The sequence below is a fragment of the Phyllobates terribilis genome, unplaced genomic scaffold, assembly GCF_046119375.1.
Source record: "Phyllobates terribilis strain yellow unplaced genomic scaffold, ASM4611937v1 Scaffold_1__5_contigs__length_1240528914, whole genome shotgun sequence".
Classification (NCBI taxonomy): Eukaryota; Metazoa; Chordata; class Amphibia; order Anura; family Dendrobatidae; genus Phyllobates; species Phyllobates terribilis.
Genome location: NW_027362761.1, coordinates 495771057 through 495791714, shown reverse-complemented (window position 1 = coordinate 495791714; position 20658 = coordinate 495771057). Strand labels below are relative to the sequence as shown.

General features: G+C 41.9%; 1 protein-coding gene across 6 annotated transcripts in view; it reads right to left on the bottom strand.

Moving 5' to 3' along the window:
- The window catches only part of PDE8B (phosphodiesterase 8B), a 390573-nt gene that overhangs the window by 26974 nt on the left and 342941 nt on the right, over positions 1-20658 (bottom strand). For all 6 annotated transcript variants that reach the window (XM_073680165.1, XM_073680166.1, XM_073680164.1 and 3 more), the window contains 7 exons: positions 19011-19175; positions 17620-17665; positions 13884-14019; positions 12019-12217; positions 5859-6076; positions 5053-5188; positions 423-590 (listed from right to left, as the gene is read on the bottom strand). In XM_073680165.1, the coding sequence (XP_073536266.1) occupies positions 423-590; positions 5053-5188; positions 5859-6076; positions 12019-12217; positions 13884-14019; positions 17620-17665; positions 19011-19175 (1068 nt within the window). The remainder of the gene's footprint in view (positions 1-422; positions 591-5052; positions 5189-5858; positions 6077-12018; positions 12218-13883; positions 14020-17619; positions 17666-19010; positions 19176-20658) is intronic.

The window sequence follows — 20658 nt, the reverse complement described above, 5'->3', positions numbered from 1 at the left end:
CTTTAATTTCTGGCGTGATTTGTAGTAGATTTTTTGGGCAGTGAGAAGCCTTGCTCCCACCTACGAAGCTCTATCTACTTAAAAAAGGCGAGAGTGACATAAAAAAAGAAAAGAATTGCAAATTTTGCTCAACACTAATATATACAGGTAATCAAATCTCACTGCCCCAAAAGGGTGCGTGTGCTCTCCGAGTGCGGTCCATGACAAGCGTATTATAAGGACGTAAACACAGACGACGAAAAAAATAGACAGAAACAGATGGCACATGGATGACAATATGGATGGAAATCATTTAAGTTTTCTGGATGAAACTCAGATGATTTTTTATAGGCTTGTCGGACCCAAGATTAACCCAAGATTTATGATGCAGTTGTTCCACTTGCTGATTTTTTATTTCCCTCAAAGAAAATGAGATATTATACCTGAGAAAAATACTCCTCTGAGATCCTTCCAGCCCATTCAATGCACAAATCCAATGGACGACACGGGTTGGCCACATCTGCACATTTTATCATCATGCGTTTGATGAGTATACGATTTTCTGGTGAATTTTTGATACTGGGGGAACATTCGCAATCACTGCCTTCACTCTGCAGGCAAACCATAAGAAACCTTAGCAAACATGCGAAAAAAAATACATAGCAGAACGATTAGCCTGATGACCCAGGAGAATTTCTCTCTGCACATTCTGACAGCCATGATTTTATTGTTAGTTTATGACTAGTTTTTACATCGGTGTAGCTGTATGAAGTACAAGTTGGCGCTTCATTTATATGAGTGCCACATCAGCTATTTCGCTATACCTGAAGTATGTCCTAAGAGGGGATGTGCTAGTTGCTGGGTTGTTGCTATTCTGGGGCTCACAGTATACAGACAAATGGAGCCACTGAGGTTCCTTTATGACGGCTGTTACTGCGGCAGTGGGGATGACAATCATTCCTCCCCATGGGATCACATTTATATCAGACGGCATTACCAACTCTCTGCTTGACAAATGTATGCATGGTGACAGGAAGAGGGTAACAAAGTCACGTGTCTTATATAAACCGTTATGTGAATATACATTAGGTATAAATGACCTTGCCGCAGGAATTGCTTTTCTTTATAATGGGCCCTACACATTAGTCTAAAGTTGATCAAAATGGATGACTTCAACTAAAAAACGATAAATTATTGTTTTTGCCAATCAACGTCAGTCATCATTTTCATTGAAATCTGCTGTGGTTAGAATTTTCATCCAATAGTTGTCAGTAAATGCACATACCCAGAAAGATTTTTTGTCCTTCTCCGATTGTCATTGAACATGTACAACCAGCATGAATGACTACATGGCCTAAAATGTGTATGGTTGAGATGACTGAACAAGTGTTAAATGCATGATTGCCTGGTTAACAATCATCTATCTAAGGCTGGCTTCACACTTTGTGTTTTACGGACAGCGATGCATGGACTGGCTGCGGGTCTCCTGTCCCGTACTCGACAGGCTCCTACAGTAATGTTCAATATAATAGCAGTGTGTTCAAAAACATGAGTTAAGCACAAAATCTTTATACTAGTTTTTATTTCCATGCATTGGGAACATAGCACACTGTTTTCTATATCAAAACATGAAGAGAAATGTATATAATTTTAAATACTTTACAGAAAACAACAAAAAATTAACACTGGGCTGTTCAAAAAAAATAGTCTGCATTTGTCTTTACAAACTCACGATATGTACTCTTTTTGTGAGGCTTTAGCATTCCTGTGAATCACTAACCTAATATTTAGTTGCATAACCACATTTTTTAGAGCTCCTTCACATTTACAGTACAGACCAAAAGTTTGGACACACCTTCTCATTTAAAGATTTTTCTGTATTTTCATTACTATGAAAATTGTACATTCACACTGAAGGCATCAAAATTATGAATTAACACATGTGGAATTATATATTTAACAAAAAAAGTGTGAAACAACTGAAAATATGTCTTATATTCTAGGTTCTTCAAAGTAGCCACCTTTTGCTTTGATGACTGCTTTGCACACTCTTGGCATTCTCTTGATGAGCTTCAAAAGGTAGTCACCGGAAATGGTCTTCCAACAATCTTGAAGGAGTTCCCAGAGATGCTTAGCACTTGTTGGCCCTTTTGCCTTCACTCAGTGGTCCAGCTCACCCCAAACCATCTCGATTGGGTTCTTATCTGGTGACTGTGGAGGCCAGGTCATCTGGCGTAGCACCCCATCACTCTCCTTCTTGGTCAAATAGCCCTTACACAGCCTGGAGGTGTGTTTGGGGTCATTGTCCTGTTGAAAAATAAATGATGGTCAAACTAAACGCAAACCGGATGGAATAGCATGCCGCTGCAAGATGCTGTGGTAGCCATGCTGGTTCAGTATGCCTTCAATTTTGAATAAATCCCCAACAGTGTCACCAGCAAAGCACCCCCACACCATCACACCTCCTCCTCCATGCTTCACGGTGGGAACCAGGCATGTAGAGTCCATCCGTTCACCTTTTCTGCGTCGCACAAAGACACGGTGGTTGGAACCAAAGATCTCAAATTTGGACTCATCAGACCAAAGCACAGATTTCCACTGGTCTAATGTCCATTCCTTGTGTTCTTTAGCCCAAACGAGTCTCTTCTGCTTGCTGCCTGACCTTAGCAGTGGTTTCCTAGCAGCTATTTTACCATGAAGGCCTGCTGCACAAAGTCTCCTCTTAACAGTTGTTGAAGAGATGTGTCGGCTGCTAGAACTCTGTGTGGCATTGACCTGGTCTCTAATCTGAGCTGCTGTTAACCTGCGATTTCTGAGGCTGGTGACTCGGATAAACTTATTCTCAGAAGCAGAGGTGACTCTTGGTCTTCCTTTACCGGGGCGGTCCTCATGTGAGCCAGTTTCTTTGTAGCGCTTGATGGTTTTTGCAACTGCACTTGGGGACACATTCAAAGTTTGCCCAATTTTTCAGACTGACTGACCTTTATTTCTTAAAGTAATAATGGCCACTCGTTTTTCTTTACTTAGCTGCTTTTTTCTTGCCATGATACAAATTCTAACAGTCTATTCAGTAGGACTATCAGCTGTGTATCCACCAGACTTCTGCACAACACAACTGATGGTCCCAACCCCATTAATAAGGCAAGAAATCACACTTATTAAACCTGACAGGGCACACCTGTGAAGTGAAAACCATTTCCGGTGACTACCTCTTGAAGCTCATCAAGAGAATGCCAAGAGTGTGCAAAGCAGTCATCAAAGCAAAAGGTGGCTACTTTGAAGAACCTAGAATATAAGACATATTTTCAGTTGTTTCACACTTTTTTTTGTTAAATATATAATTCCACATGTGTTAATTCATAGTTTTGATGCCTTCAATGTGAATGTACAATTTTCAAAGTCATGAAAATACAGAAAAATCTTTAAATGAGAAGGTGTGTCCAAACTTTTGGTCTGTACTGTATGTTGCATAGAGTCAACCAACTTCTGCCGCCTGTCACATGTTATTCCAGCCCAGGATGCTTTGACTACATCCCACAATTTTTGGGCATTTGTTGGCATTGCCTCAGAAATTGCATTTTTGATGTCACCCCACAAGTGTTCTATCGGATTAAGGTCCGGGGATTGGGCTGGCCACTCTATAACCTCAATTTTGTTGGTCTGGAACCAAGATTTTGCTAATTTACTGGTGTGTTTAGGGTTGTTGTCTTGTTAAAACACCCATTTTAAGAGTATATCCTCTTCAGCGTAAGGCAACATGACCTCTTCAAGTATTTTAATATATGCAAACTAGTCCATGATACCTGGTATTCGGTAAATAGGTCCGGCACCGTAGTAAGAGAAACATGCCCATATCATGATGCTAGCACCACCATGCTTCACTGTCTTCAGAGTGTAATGTGGCTTGAATGCAAAGTTTGGGGGTCGTCTGATGAACTGTCTGCGGCCCTTGTACTCAAAAAGAACAATTTTACTTTCATCAGTCCACAAAATGTTTCTCCATTTCTCTTTAGGCCAGTTGATGTGTTTTTTTGAAAATTGTATCCACTTCAGCACATGTCTTTTCTTTAGCAGTGGGACTTTGCGGGGACTTCTTGCTAAGAGATTAGCTTCACACAGGCATCTTCTAACTGTCACAGTACTCACTGTCTTTGATTATCTTGAAGCTGATCATTGGCTGAGCCTTTGCCATTCTGGCTATTCTTCGATCCATTCATATGGTAGCCTTCCATTTTCTTCCACAACTCTCTGGTTTTGCTTTCCATTTGAAAGCATTGGAGATCATTTTAGCTGAAGAGCCTATCATTATCTGCACTTCTTTATAAGTTTTACCCTCTCCAATCAACTTTTTAATCGAGACATAATCAGAAGAACAGCGTACTTTGAACGACCCATATTTCTGAGGCTTTCAAGGAGAAATGCATGTACAACATGTGCTGGCTTCACCCTTAAATAAGGGCCACCTGATTCACACCTGTTTCTTCACAGAATGATTGACCTCACTAATTGTACTCCACACTGCTATTATTTTGAACACCCCCCTATAATTAATTATTGAAATACACAAACTCAAAAACATGGAGATCATGAAAGCTGAGTCTGGTGGTTTTCTTAGAATCTACTGCACCAACTGGTAAATTGTTTGACATGTGGTAATGTAATTTATACCAAAAACAGTGATTAATCTGGTTAGTCATATTGGACTGCTATTATTTTGAACACTACTGTATATGCCTATAAGGCAGTTGAGATTAGATCAGGAGACCCGCAGCCGGTCCGCATATCACAGTCTGTTCTCAGGCTGGTTTCACGCTCTAATGTGTGTGGCCACCCTTCCTATAGTTTACACTTTTCTTGTCCAGGCCATTTGTTTATTTGACCTTATATTAAAACATCTAGGAGATTACTTGTCCTAAATTTTGCCTGACAATGATAAAGGCAGACACAGCTGTACATTATGTCTTATCACCACACATCAGTCTTACGTCACTTGATATGCGACCAGATTAATATTCCAGAGAGTGCAAACAAGAAATGTCACATAATAAAGTGCCAATCCCGACGTCGTCTTACATTTGAGTTGTTCTCCTCGGCAGCAATTGGCTTGTTGATGCTATTCACAAACTTGTTCACGTGCTCAAAGTGTTTGGTCATCTCCGTGGCTAAAACCATGTCAATTATGGCTTGACGAAGGGTCCGATATTGGGTTCTGAAGAAAAGAAAAAAGTAATAGAAAGAGATATGCAGTTTAAAAAAAATAGGATGCTCTATTACATGAATATTCATAATAAAGCAACTTTGTGCTGTAGGGAAAGGTGTTGTCCAGGATTAGGAAAACATGGCTGGCTTAAACCAAGTAATAGCATCACCCTAGGCCATAGGTTATTTCATGTATGGTCATCTGAAGTGAATGTCGCAGAGCTGCAATACCACATACAACCTGTAAACAGGAGTGGCAGTGTTTTTGGAAGAAGCCAGGCATGTTTTTCTAATCCTATACAATGTCTTTAAGAAACCACACAGTGCTCTATAGTGCTCAAAATCCTCTTTTCTCAGTCTTTGCTATGGAAAAGAGGGGGCAGTAACCATGAATTAGGGGCACCATTAGTGCATTAGTTCAGCTCTGGCAGCAACAGATTGGGTCGGCAATGAATTACTCACTGAGGACCCGGCAGCTAAATAGGCCCCTCTCCTGTATCTTGATCCTTGTATGCTAGAAGTTTCACAGCACGCAATGTCATTTTTTTTTTGTATTTTTTTCCCTCACAAAATCTGGTTTTGTTGCCCAAATCTTTCAAAGTGAAAACAGCTGAGAACATTGGTTATAAATTAGGAGTTTCAGGTCGTCAGTGAACACAAAAAGATGTAAAGTAGCATACCGATCCATGTTCTTGAAAATATTGCATTTGCTGTCCTTTGCCGTGAGCTGGAATGCCAAAGCAGAGTGGTGACTTTCTAAGACAGCGGTATCATTGTAGAGGAGGGCTAGTTCACTGCCGGCATTGCAAAGAAAAGAATTGGTGCGACCGGGGTGATCGATATCATGAACCGTGGCAGCTATCAAAGCAGCTACTTTGTCCAGCTGATCAAGACTTGTCTACGAAAAAAATAATAAAGAGTCAGATGGCAACAAAGATCAGATAGAAATGTATTTATGACCATACAAGTCAATGGTCCCGATTCATCATGGCCGTTGATCTTAATGAGGGGACGTGGTGGAGTTCAAGGCTCCTGATTCATTAAGAGGTTCAATGGAGTAAGACCTAAACTGAATTAATGGAAAAAGATGACCCTAAGGCTATGTGCCCACGATGCAGAAATGCTCCGGATTTTTTCCTGAGCGTTTCTGCATCTCCCTGGCAGAAAAAACGCATGCGGATTTTACATGTTTTTTTCTGCCAGAGACAAGCGTATGTCCCGCGTTTTTCACATGCGATTTCACATGCGGGTTGTCAAGCGCTTTTCCAAGCGATTTTAGCATCACTTGGAAAAGTTCTTGACATCTTGGTCACACTATATAAATCCATGCAACCAGCATGTATTTATATAGTGTGACCAAGTTAATAGTAAAAGAATGGTAAAAAATAAAAAATAAACATTATACTCACCTTTTGATGGCCCCCGGTCTCCTTGTCCGGTGTGTTGGGTGGCTCGCGGTGGTCTAAAAGGACCTTCCATGACGTCATTTAGTCATGTGACAGGTCACGCGACCGCCGACGTCACATGACTAAATGACATCATGGAAGGTCCTTTTAGACCATCGCAAGCTGCCGGGGAGCCAGGACGTATCACTATGGAGACCGGGGGGCCATCAGAAGGTGAGTATAATGTTTATTTTTTATTTTTTATTCTTTTTACAGGTACTATGGTACCGGATCTGGAGGAGAGCCTCCTCTTCTCCAGACCCGGGTACCATCCGCACATTGAATCGCTTAATATCCGCATGTGCACATGTAGTGATGCGGATATTATGCAATTCAATGCAAGTCAATGGCGGCTAAAATGCCGCGATTACGCAAAATTAATGGTAGTGCTGCAGATTTTTCCGCAATGATAATCTGCAGCGGAAATTTCCGCAGCATGTGCACAGCACATGTGGATTATCATTGGGGAACATTGCAGACCTTCTACCAAGCGTTTTTAAGCGTTTCCGGGGCGGAATTGCCGCTGCGGAAACGCTTAAAAAACGCATCGTGGGCACACAGCCTATAAGTGAACTGTGCAATATTATTATTATTATCAATTTCTATAGCGCCATTGATTCCATGGCGCTGTACATAAGGAGGGGTTACATACCAAATACAGATATCACTTACAGTAAACAAACTAACAATGATAGAACGGTACGGAGGGAAGAGGACCCTGCCCTTGCGGGCTTACATTCTACAGGAATGGGGTGGAGACAGTAGGTTGAGGGGTTGCAGTAGCTCCGGTGTTGTTGGTTGAGGTGGCAGCAAGCAAGGTCGTGGCAGCAAGCAAGGTCATAGCAGGCTGTAAGCTTGTTTGAAGAGATGGGTTTTCAGGTTCCGTCTGAAGGATCCAGGTGTGGTGAATAATCGGACGTGTTGAGGCACAGAATTCCATAGGACGAGGGATATTCGGGAGAAATCTTGGAGGCGATTGCGTGAGGAACGAATAAGTGTGGAAAAGAGAAGGAGGTCTTGGGAGGACCGGAGGTTACGTGAGGGAATATATCAGGAGATTAGTTCACAGATGTACGGAGGAGAGAGGTTATGGATGGCTTTGTAGGTCAGTGTTAGTAGTTGGAACTGGATACGCTGGGGGAATGAGAGCCAATGAAGGGATTTGCAAAGGGGGGTAGCAGAGGAGTAGCGAGGCGAGAGATGAACAAGTCGTGCAGCAGAGTTGAGGATGGACTGGAGGGGTGCGAGAGTTTTAGCAGGTAGGCCACAGAGGAGGATGTTGCAATAGTCGAGGCGGGAAATGATGAGGGCATGCACAAGCAGTTTAGTAGATTGAGGGTTGAGGAAAGGACGGATTCTGGAAATAAGCTGGAGGCGACAGGAGGTGGCGAGAGCTTGGATGTGGGGTTTGAAGGACAGGGCAGAGTCAAGGGTTACTCCGAGGCAGCGGATTGTCGCTACAGGGGAAAGAGTAATGTCATTTATTGTGATAGAAAGATCAGGTGGGAAAGATATGCGAGATGGGGGAAAGATAATGAGTTCAGTTTTGTCCACATTGAGCTTGAGGTAGCGGGAGGAGAAGAAGGAGGATATGGCTGCTAGACATGCTGGGATTCTGGACAGCAGAGAGGTGACATCTGGGCCAGAGAGGTAGATCTGGGTGTCATCAGAGTACAGATGGTATTGGAAGCCATGGGATTTTATGAGCTGTCCCAGGCCAAGGGTATAGATTGAGAAGAGTAGAGGTCCTAGGACAGAGCCTTGAGAGACTCCAACAGAGAGGGGGCAGGGTGAGGAGGTAGTGTGGGAGTGGGAGACGCTAAATGTGCGGTTAGAAAGGTATGAGGATAGGGCAAGGTCTTTGACGCCAAAGGAAGAGAGGATCTGTAGTAGGAGGCAATGGTCAACTGTATCGAAAGCAGAGGAAAGGTCAAGAAGAAGGAGTACAGAGAATTGTCTGTTAGCTTTGGTATTGTCGGTTGTCGAAGAGAGAGTTAGATGGAAAGTGGGAGGAAAGTTCAGCGTGAACGTGTTGCTCAAGGAGTTTGGAGGCAAATGGGAGCAGCGATATGGGGCGATAGCTGGACAAGGCGGTTGGGTCGAGGGATGGCTTTTTGAGGATGGGCGTGATTGTGGCATGTTTGAAGGCAGCGGTGAAAGTACCAGAAGATAGTGATAGGTTGAACAGATGGGTTAGGGATGGGATGAGTGTGGGGGTGAGGTTGGGGAGGAGGTGGGATGGGATGGGGTCGAGTGCACATGTGGTGAGGTGTGATTTGGAGAGGAGACGAGTAAGGTCTCTTTCCGTGATGTTGGTTAGGGAGGTTATGGGGGTAGGGAAATGCTGTGGAAAACAAAGGGGTTGTGGTGGTCGGACAGTAAAGACTTGCCGTGTTTGGTCAATCTTGTTTTTGAAGTGTGTGGCAAACTCCTCAGCAGAGATGACGGAGGTCGGAGGGGGCAGTGGAGGGCGGAGGAGAGAGTTAAAAGTGTTGAATAGCTGTTTGGGGTTGTAGGATAGGGAGGATATGAGGGTTGTGAAGTAGGCCTGTTTAGCAGAGGTGAGTGCTGATTTGAATGCAAGTGTTGCTTGTTTGAATGCAGTGAAGTCATCTTGAGTATGTGTTTTCTTCCAACGCCGCTCCGCAACCCTGGACGCTTGTCGAAGCTATTTAGTGAGGTTGTTGTGCCAGGGTTGCGCTCTGCCATGCACAAGAGGGGCGACCGAGTCAATAGCTGATGCGAGAGTGGCATTGTAGAAAGCGGTGGAGCTGTCTGTGTCATGGAGTGAGGATATGGATGTCAGTGGTAGAACAGAGTCAGAGAGTGTGTGAGTGTCTAGATGTGCAAGGTTGCTGCGGGGGTGTGCTAGTTGCCGGACATGGGTGACAGGGATGAGAATGTGAGTAGATGGTGGTCAAATAGGGGTAGGGGGAGGTTGTGAGGTTAAATAGGGAGCAGAGTTGGGTGAAGATCAGGTCTGGTGTGTGTCCGTCTGTGTGGGTGGCTGAGGAGGACCACTGAGTAAGTCCAAAGGGTGAAGTAAGCGACAAGCAATATGGCTTTTTCTATAGCATCTCTCTGACTGAGCACATTACAATTCTTGCCTATGATATCAGATCTTAAGGGCAAATAATAAATACTGATTATAGTAGACTACGCATCATGTGTCTGTATGAAAAATGTTATTAAAAGACTTTACTAATGTGCAAAGATCCGGTGTCGATGGTGGCGGACGCTGGCCTGAAATGCTCAATTGTGGAGCTGCTCTGTCTCCAGACTGCGGCTGGGTACTGCACATTCACTTCCTATTGACTTGAATCCACAATTGAGTGTTTTTGGCCAGCGGCCACCACCGAGAACAGCTGATCGTTGGGGGTGCCAGGTGTCAAACCCGGACCCATCAGACATTGATGACCTATCCTAAGGATAGGTCATCAATAATAAAGTAGTGGACAACCTCTTTAAATAAAGTATTTTCTTGTTACACTAATTACTTCTTTGGGCTTATTACCATCTCCTTTTTCTTTGCTTTCCTCTGTTCCTTTAAAATATGAATCTAAGCCCCAACCTGGACTTGCACTCTGCAGGTTTTACATTTTGTGTAAAAAAATGTATATGTTATATTGCTTAAAATATAATTACCACTTAAAGTAAAATCAGCACAGACCTTTGGAGAGAGCCTTCCCATGTAACCATTATTTATGTTGTTTATTTATTTTATAGTACCCAAACTCTAAGGTAATATACATTGTCAACAGGTGCCATCATGTTTCCAGTACATAACATAATGCTTAAAGGCTATTTACAACGTCACACAATTTGTTATTGTTTATTTGCTTACCAAAACAAACTGAAACAACTTTCTAAAAAGTCTTCATTAAAAATGTTCAACCATTTTGTTGCTGCTTTGCCTGTAAGTCATTTACCTAGCTGAGAGATCTGCAAAAATGTTACAAATTCGTCAAAGTTCCTGCTCCTGACAACACTGTGCTCTCCTTCTCCTGTCTCTCAGTGTTAGGCACCTTTCAGACGTCAGTGTTTTGAGTACATGTGGTGTCCGTTTCCACAAGTACTGGAGACACTGACACAAGTAGACTCATTAAAATGAATGGGTCTGTGCACATGTCAGTGTCCTTCCACGGACCATGTGTCTGTGAGCAAAACACGCTGACATGTCCGTTTTTTTCTCGCAGCACAGTCCGCAAAACGTCCAACATATACGTGCACACTGATGACATCCGTGTGTCATCAGTGTGACACTTACCGACGCCTGGGAATCTGCTGTTCAGAAGTGCCGGGTGCTGAATGCTGCCCTCAATTTTGTCCCCTGCTTGCGCTGTGATCAGCGCTAGCAAGGGACAATGATGAGAGCAGTATTCTGCTCCTACTGTGTCCTGGTGTAAAAACAAGAATAATGTTAAAAAATTGTTACACTCACCTGTCCGAAGATGTCTCCCGCTGTAATCCATCTGACCGTTCACACCGAGGAGCCGGAGAGAATGACTCGCTGCAGCAAGCGGACCCCTGCTCTGTGCTGAGCTCAGTGAGTGACAGGACACCGCTCATGAGCTCAGCACAGAGCAGGGACCCGCTCGCTGGAGCGAGTCATTCTCCCCGGCTCCTTGGCTTCAGCGATCAGGTGGATTACAGCGGGGGACACCTTTGGACAGGTGAGTGTAAGGATTTTTTTTAAATTTTATTCTTATTTTAACACCAGGATACAGCGGGAGCAGAGTACTACTCTCATCATCGTCCCTTGCTAGCGCTGATCGTAGAGCAAGCATGGGACAATGATGAGGGCACCATTCAGCACCCGGCGCTTGGGAACAGCACTAACTGTACACTGATTCCAAGGCGCTGGTACGTGTGATACTGAAGCGGCACACGGATATCTCCGGTACTGGTTTTTCCAGTACCAGAAATATCCGGACGTCTGAAACGCGCCTTAGAAATGGCACCAAAGATGAGGTTGTGCACATAACTCCACAGCTTTGAGAGGAGAAGCAGTATCTCAGAGGGAAGAAAGAACAAGCTATAGACATGTTTATAAAAGCCCCCCACCAAAAAAAAATACTGTATTGGAAAAAAAGAATACAGTATTGGAGCTGTGCTAATACATGAAAGCAAGTGAAGACAGCAGCACCCTGAACACGCAGACCTCACTTCCAGCCTGTATTACTGGGAGAAACACTCCCAAAAAACAAAAATCTGATATTTTTTTTAAATAAAGAAAACCACTAACATGTAAAGATCATTTTTTTATATGTCAAAGGTGTTCATAGCCTTGTACAGAAGCACATAATATAAAATATAATCAGGTACATATACATGACTAAATGAGTGAACAGTGGAGAGAGGACCCTGTACAAGAAAACTTCAGCATAATCTGTACCTTCACATTATCTTTCTGAAGAAAAAAGGCTGTGGCATGAAGGACATCTGCTGCGTGGGTGGAGTTGTGGTAGGCATTGGACGCATGATAGTTGGCCTCAATGATTTGCAGCCAGGAGCGCAGGGTTGCTTCTGAGCAGTTTAGAAATTCACAGACACCAAAACAAGCAAATATTTTCAGTCCAAGATAAACTAATGGCCTAAAAAAAATCAAGATATTGAATAAAACATATCTTCATCACATGAACTGTATAATATGAAGTCAATTTATATATACAGTATGTACAGATCCGCAGAATGTTATCAAAGAACACAGGATCCAGTGAGCAATTCTCATGCACCAGTGGTAGCTCCGTGCAGACTTGGCGTGACACCACAAGGTCCAGCAGTAAACATTCCAAAAATTCGAAGGCACCAGAGAGTATATATAGGAATAAAACGTAGCTTTTATTCCAGCTTTAAAATCACATAGCCAGGGTACAAAAATGAGGTAGACGATGCGACGTTTCGGCCATAATAGGCTTTTATCGAGCCAGAAATATAAATAGTAAATTGACTGAATTTTTACTATTTGTATTTCTGGCTTGATAAAGGCCTATTATGGCCGAAAAGTCGCATTGTCTACCTCATTTTTATACCCTGGCTATGTGATTTTTAGGATGGAATAAAAGCTACGTTTTATCCCTATATACAGTATACTCTCTGGTGCCTCTGAATTTTGGGAATCAAAGAACACAGGGTCATGGTCATCATTGGTCATTAATATAACTTTATAATTAGATAATATTGTGATAACCTCTTTCTTAGCTCCAGACAGTATAAGAGTAACATGCAAGGTAATTCCAGTTATGTAACTATAGCACTTAGTAGACAATCTATAATGCGGAAAAGAAAAGCACGTTTAAATGTGTTTAAGCCATAGGAATAATAAAAAAAATATTCAGCGGTCATCCTTCCAGTCAATTTAGATCAAACAGCCATGAGACTGCCTCTTGCTCTCAGAATGCAATGAAAAAATATGTAGAATACAACCCCAATTCCCAAAAAGTTGGGACGCTGTGTAAAGTGTAAAGAAAACGAGAATGCACCGATTTGTAAGTCTCTTATAGCCATATATTATATACAGCAGAACATAGTACACAGATCAGAAGATGATTAGACATTTTTCCTTTTCATTTGAAATAATTAACTCATTTAGAAATTGATGCAATAACACATCTCAAAACAGTTGTGCCCGGGCCATGTTTACCATTGTGCAGCATCCCCTTTTCTTTTTACAACAGTTTGTTAACATCTGGGAAGTGAGGAGACAATCATTTATATTCCAGGCATCGCATTGTTGTGAATTTTTGTAATAAGCTTCATTATCTTAATTTGCTTCCTTCTCTCCCAAACATCGTGCGGCAGTGCTGCTGCTCCTGGCAATGTTCATGCTTCTTTAGAAGCTGCTTTCAACTGCTGTGAACTGTGTACAAACACAATATGAGAGTTCCCTGAGTATGGGAGTAGAGAGCTCAGAGGAGAATTCTCATACTCTGCTTGTAAATTATGTATGGATTTTAGCTGAGCAGCAGTTGAAAGCAGTTTGTAAAGAAGCATGAACTGGCCTTGTGAAGCAGCAATGCAGCATGATGTTTGGGAGAGAAGTAAGCAAAATAAGGTAATGAAATGTTTTATAAAAATTCATAACTTTGCAACACCCAGAGGATAGCTAAATAAAAAAAGTTGAGTTATTCTTTAAACATTCACTTGATAAAAACTTCACCCAACATGTCAGCTTTCTTCGCAAATAAAATGCATTATGTGTAATTGTTTTGATATCCAAATGTGTACAGATAACATCTGTGAGATGTCGCCACCGCTCACCTTTTATGTGTAACAGCTTCTAATTCAAATATGTTAAAGTCCCAGGAATCCTCATCATCCAGTAACTGAGCTATCTGAGGTGGCACGTCATTAATTGTCACTGGCACAGAAAGGTGACTATGGCTGTGGTGCATATCTGGAATAATAAGAAGACGACCTTCTAAAACAGACCCGTAATACTATTATATATCTAACGCATATCTATCTTTTGTTCGTAAACATAAAACATTGTACACATGATACAATACATCAACATTCATTGCTAGCTTCTTAATACAGAGTGAAGGTTCACAGCTCAGTTTTTCTCAGGTGTATTAAGTGATTTGCTGAATTAGGCCTCATTCAGACATCCGTTTTTCACATATGTACTTCACGGATAGACCACATACACTTAAGGTTATGTGCACACGTTGAGGAGCCGCTGCGGGTTTGAAGCTGCGTGTCTATGCAGCGTCAAACCCGCAGCAGCCAGATGTTACAGCATGGGATTTCTAGAAATCGCATGTCCGCTATGTGTCTCTGGGCACCTGCGGATCACCCACGGAAACTGACATGTGGTGCGTCTTTCAGACCCGCAGCATGTCAATTTCTCTTGCAGGTCCTAACATCTATGAGGAAAGTCCGCATGTGAAGAAAAAAAAAATGGTGCCACTCATTTGCAGAATGAGGGCAGAAGCCTCATGGCCATTCCGCAGCGCCAGGACGCAGACGACTCCTGACTGTGGGCACATACCCTTAGCTATGTGCGCACGTTGAGTATTTGATTGCAGAAATTTCAGCAAGGTTTCTGCATCTCTTGCCAGCAAAAACACGTGCGTTTTTGCCATGTTTTTGCATGCATTTTTTGCATGAGTTTTTTGATGCGTTTTGTACAGCAATGAATGCTTTTTGGAGCTAAATAAAGATATTTCATAAAAGAAATGTGGGACATCGCTTTAACGCTTGGATTACCATCAGAGCTGGGGTGAGTATATTGATTAATTTAAATGATTAAATAATTGTGTCTGTTTTATTTCAAATAAAGTGTTTTATTCTCGGTGTGTTTGTTTATTTAACTCTTTACTTACAGGTTTAGTAATGAGGGTGTCTAGCTGACACCTCTTCATTGCTAAACCTAGGGCTTGGTGTCAGCAATAGCTAATCCCATTACCTAATCCCATTACCCCTAATCCCATTCAAATATAAAGTACCATTTCTGGGGCAGCTGAGGGCTTGTATTTTTAGCCTAGGAAGGGGCCATAAGGCCAAGATGTTTCCTGGCTATTAATAACTGCTCACACCTATTTGGTTAGCCTTTGGGTACGTCCCCACGATCAGGAACCAGCAGCGCTTTGGATGCAGCATATTTTTGCTGCATCCAAAACGTTGCGTTCTTATGCTGCACTTGTTTTTTCAGTACATGCAGATCCACCGCATGTCATGACATTTCAATCGGTCAAAAATTTGCAGCAGAAATTGACATACTGCATTTTTTTTAAAAAAGTGTGGACTTCCGCATCATTTTCATAACCAGCAGAGGGAAAACCGACCACTGGGGGCTGATATTACTAGCCAGGGAAAGGGCCAGTAGCCAAAACTGTTTCCTGGCTATTAATAACAGCTGTTTGCTTAGTGTTTACTGGCTAGATTACAGGGGGACCCCAGAAAAAATTGACGTAGGGTCCCCCTATAAAATCTTACCAACAAAGGCTAAATAGACAGCTGTGAGCTAATATTAATAGCCAGGGAAGGGGCCATGGATACTGGTCCCCTCCAAGGCTAATAATATCAGCCCTCAGCAGCCACAGAAATGGCACACCCATAAGATGCGCCAAATATAGCGCTTAGTCTTGCTCTTCCCACTTGCCCTGATGCGGTGGCAAGTGGGGTAATAGGATTGGGGTTCATGTCAGCCTTGTATTGGCAGCTGAAATGAAGCCCAGAATAGTAATGGAGGGCGTCTATAAGATGCCCCCATTAATAACCCCATAGTAAAACTATTGAAAAAAACACACTACCTGAAAAAAATCCTTTATTTGAAATAAAAGTCCACACGGTTTTAATCATTTATTTAACAATAAAAAACACAGTTATACTCACCTAACGCCTAATCCCTTGAAGCCTTCATCTCCTGTAAAAAAACAAAAATACTCACCTAACACCCATTTCATTTGAAGCCATTGTCACCTGTAAAAAAAAATAAAAACAACCATATACCTCACCTGTCTGACGTGATCACATAGTTCAGAGTGTCCCATGAAGATCTGGGTCAGCTCTAGAGCAGTCACATCAGCGATCACTGATGTGACTGTTCTAGAGGACAGCAGGCTATACAATGACACAGGAGTGTAATCACTCCTGTGTCAGTGTATAGCGGTGAGCTACCGAGAGAGAGGTCACTGGAGTTCAATCAGGTGATGAGGTCCGGTGACCTCACTTATGACACCACCGCTGTGTGAGAATTTTCTCATGCAGCATCGGTGCAGTAAGTGAGATCACTGGAGCTCATCAGCTGATTGAACTCCGGTGACCTTTCTCCTAGCAGTTCAGCGCTATACACTGCCGGGAGCGATCACGCTCCTGTCAGTGAATAGAGTGCTGTTAGCAGATCTGATCGCCATGGGACACTCGGGATTACGGTGGATAGGTGAATATAATGTGTTTTTTATTTTAATATTTACTTTAACTTTTTTTTACTGTGAGCACAGGCGCCGGCTGATGAAAGCTCCCATCAGCATTGCCTACTCTTGCTGTTATCAGTGACAGCAGATGTAGGCTGATGGGAGGAGCAGGGTCTCATCAGCCGACGCCTGTGACCTGTGGTCAATTCTATGTTAGTTTTTTCCATGTTTTTGATCCATTGACTTCAATTGAGTCAGTCAAATATGCAACAAAAATCTGCAGCAAATCCCCAAATATTTTTATACCTGCATTTTTGCTGCGTATTTGACTGACTCAATTAAAGTCAATGGGTGAAAAGCGCGGCAAAACCGAACAAAGAATTGACATGCTGCAGATTTAAACGCAATGACAATCCGGACAGGAAAATTCCTGATCATGTGCACAGCACTTCAGCATTGTCATTACATTAGCTGGCAGAAGGTTTGCCTAGTGTTTTTGGCCCAATTCCGGTAGAAAAAACTCAGCGAAACTGCACCAAAAACACACCGTGTGCACACAGTGTTATAGTCTTTGGCGCTGTTCACATTTATTTATATTAAAAAAAAGGGGACCTGCTTTTTTTACTCCAGTCAAACCCGCCATGAATGTCTATGGGTCCATGCAAAACTTGGCAGCACACTGATGGTTTCTTAATGCTGTCTTTTTTTACTGGCTGTTTGCTAGGAGAATATTGAGAAACTTTCATCAGTTTTTTCTGCCTATGAGAAAAACTGATGAAATACTGACCAAACACTGATGAATATCTCTGTTTTTTTTTTTCAATTAAGAGAGAAAATCAAATATCTGAATGAGGCCTAGCTCAGCATCCTATGTGCGGACCAGAAGTTGCCATCCTTATTAATCCCTATAACACTTTTATCACATATCATACAACAGATCCAGGTGCAGAAAAACCTCATAATGCAAAATACATTTGAATTGTTCCTGAACAATTATCCTTATGATTTACAGGAAGGATTGCATGCTGAGCATAATCCCGCAATATACAATCCTGTTTCTGTGGTTATACTTTCATTGACCAGAAGGTGGCGCGCTAGCTGTTTCTTCTGGTATGCCAGCACGATCCAAAACTTACTTTTTGAGAAAACATATTCATTTCCTGAAAGTCTTCTCAATCCATCCTAAAAGATAATATGTTTCAATTATTATAAATTTACGTAAATTGTAATTTGTTTGTAATAAGTGCTACAATGGTGGCCATAAATTTTGAGCAACAAAAAAAGTTTGCTGCTTCAGTTTTCATAGCGGCAATTTGTATTAACTTTAGATAGTTCTAAATAGTGATCAGATGAATTGCAAATGAAAATAACTATTTATCGGATCATCATGAACTTCAAAGAGAGAGGTTCAATTGCTGTGAGGCTTGAGACTGACCAAGAAAGTCCAGCAAGTGCCAGGGCTATCTCCTATAGAGGACTCAGCTACGGGATTGGTTCAGCAGTAGTGCAGAGCTTGCTCAGGAATGGCAGCAGGCAGGAGTCAGTGCATCTGCATGGACAGTGAGGTGAAGGCTTTTGGAGGCTGGCCTGGTGTTAGGCAGGGCAGCAAAGAAGCCACTTCTCTCTAAGAAAAACATCAATGACAGACTGACATTCTGCAGGAAGCGAAGGGAGTGGGGACAGCAGAGGACGGGGGTAAAGTGATTTTCGCTGAAGAAGCCCTCTTCAGATTGTTTGGGACATCTGGAAGAATGACTGTCCAGAGAAGAAAACGTGAGCGCTACCATGAGTACTGAGTTATAGCAACCATAAATTATCCTGAGACCATTCATGTGTAGGGTTGCTTTTCATCCAAGGGAGTGGGCTCACTCACAATTTTGCCTAAGAACACTGCCATGAATAAAGAATTGTATCTAAACCTCCTCCAAAAGAAACTTCTCCTAAAGATCCAGGAGCAATTTGGTGATGTGCAATGCTTTTTCCAGCATGACGGAGCACGAAGTCACATGGCAAAAGTGATAACTAAGTGGCTCAGTGAACAAAATTTTGAAATTTTGGGTGCATGGCCAGGAAAATTCACCAGGTTTCAAACCTTTGGTGAATCCTCAAAAAGACAGTGGACAAACAAAAACACAGAAATTGTGATAAACTCCGAGCACTGAATAGGCAAGAGGCGGTAATAAGTCAGAATTTGGCCCAGATGGTCATATCCAGCTACCAGGGCGAAGGGCAGAAGTCTTGAAAAATAAGGGTCAACGTCGTAAATATTGAGTCTATGTATAAAGTTGATGTGTCAATAAAAGTATAAAAACGTATGAAAGGCGGATAATTGCATTTCAGTAACAAAATACTAAAAGATCTAAAAACCCTGAAGCAGCAAACTTTGTGAATACCAAAATTTGTGTCACTCTCAAAACTTCTGGCCACGGCTGTACATTCATCATAAGCAGACAATACAATGGCCGGGACATAGAGTAACAAGGACTGAGGAGGAACAATCATCTTCAAGGTAATAAGCTGTACATACAGACATCAGACCTCCTACAAGGTCACTGGTGTGGGGATCTTCATCTTTGGTTCCCAGCTGTGGAGAATAAAGCTCTGTTGTCCTCAGTATTTCTAAAACTCTGTCCAAGGCCTCGGCCACAGTCACGGGACTGTTCTCCTGAGCTGCATTTATTATATTAATGACCTGTAAAGCAAAGCAGATAGGAACTCGTTATATTTAGTCCCCTGCTTAAAACATTTGTCACTTTTTAGGTTCATGAAATTATTTCCCACAATTGTGATTTACTGTGGGCTCTGCTGCTGTTGTAAAAAGAATATTATTAGCATTATTACTACCCAGCACAACTATGGGTATAACGGGCAGTCTTTGCTGGCCAACAAATTGCTTAGACATCCCGTATAAAAATAATGTAATATCTACAGAATTTGTTAACCCTTCCCGACCAGGACTATTTTAGTTTTTAGGCTTTCATTTTCCTTCCCTTCTTACAAAAGCTATAACTTGTATCCCCTTTCTGCTGACATAGCTGTATGAGGGCTCGTTTTTTGCGGGACAAGTTGTAGTTTTGTATTACACCATTCATTTTACCCTACAATGTACTGGAAAATGGGAAACACTTCCAAGTGAGGCGATATGATGAAAAGAAACCACACAATTCCACCATTGTTATTTTAGATTTTGTTTTTCATGTGGTAAAAATGACCCAGTAACATGATTGTTCAGGCTTCATGATGACATTAAACATATATAGTTTATTTTATGTTTTAAAAAAAAAATTAGCAAAAAAAAAAAAGTATGTTGCTGTTTTCTAAGACCCATAACTTTTAAATGTTTCCTTCAAAGGAGCAGTATAAGGGCTTATTTTTAAGTTCTAACTTTTTTGATACTTTTTTAGGGTACACAAATGTAATTTAGATAAGGTTCTATTGTAGTTTTGAAGAAGCTGTACTAACCAAAAATGGCAATTCTGTCTGATCTTTTTTACTTTACAGCATTTACAATAGGATAATGGACACTCCATTTCCACCCCTCCCCCACAAATCATAAAACACTTAAATGCCTCTGTCAAAGAGTGACAGCGCCATTGAAGTAATTTAACAGCATGGATTGGCAATATCTCTCATAGCTGCTGTCAGCGGTAGGTGCCGACTGTATAATGCAGGTACATCGGATGTCGGGAACGGCTTAAAGTAACATTAAATAAGTCAGCATCAAAGAGGATCTTTTACAAAATTTTCATGTTGAACTGGACACATAATGTAATAGTGGCTGCACAGATGAGTAAAACAGTGTTTTGTTTGTTTTTATGTTTTTTTTCTTTTTGCCTCTACATTGCGGAGATATTAGCAATCAAAGTTTTTGGCACCTAATCAATTCACAGGGTGTGTGTACTTCTTCTATATGAGGTTGACCAATCAAATGCAGACAGCAACACTCAAGGGAAAGAACACGCCCCACCACAGCTCAGAATGGGTTTCTCAGTGTGTGAGATGTATGGCAGACAGCCTAATCTCCTGGTGCATGATTAAAAAAACCTGTCCAGATGTGTGTCAGTAATCACACTTATTTCTGTTGTACCTGCTCAGCACTGAGATTAGAGCAGCCTGTCATTATATGTCTCACACAGCAGTAACTTGCTGTTAGGAGGGCGGTTGCAAACAACTTT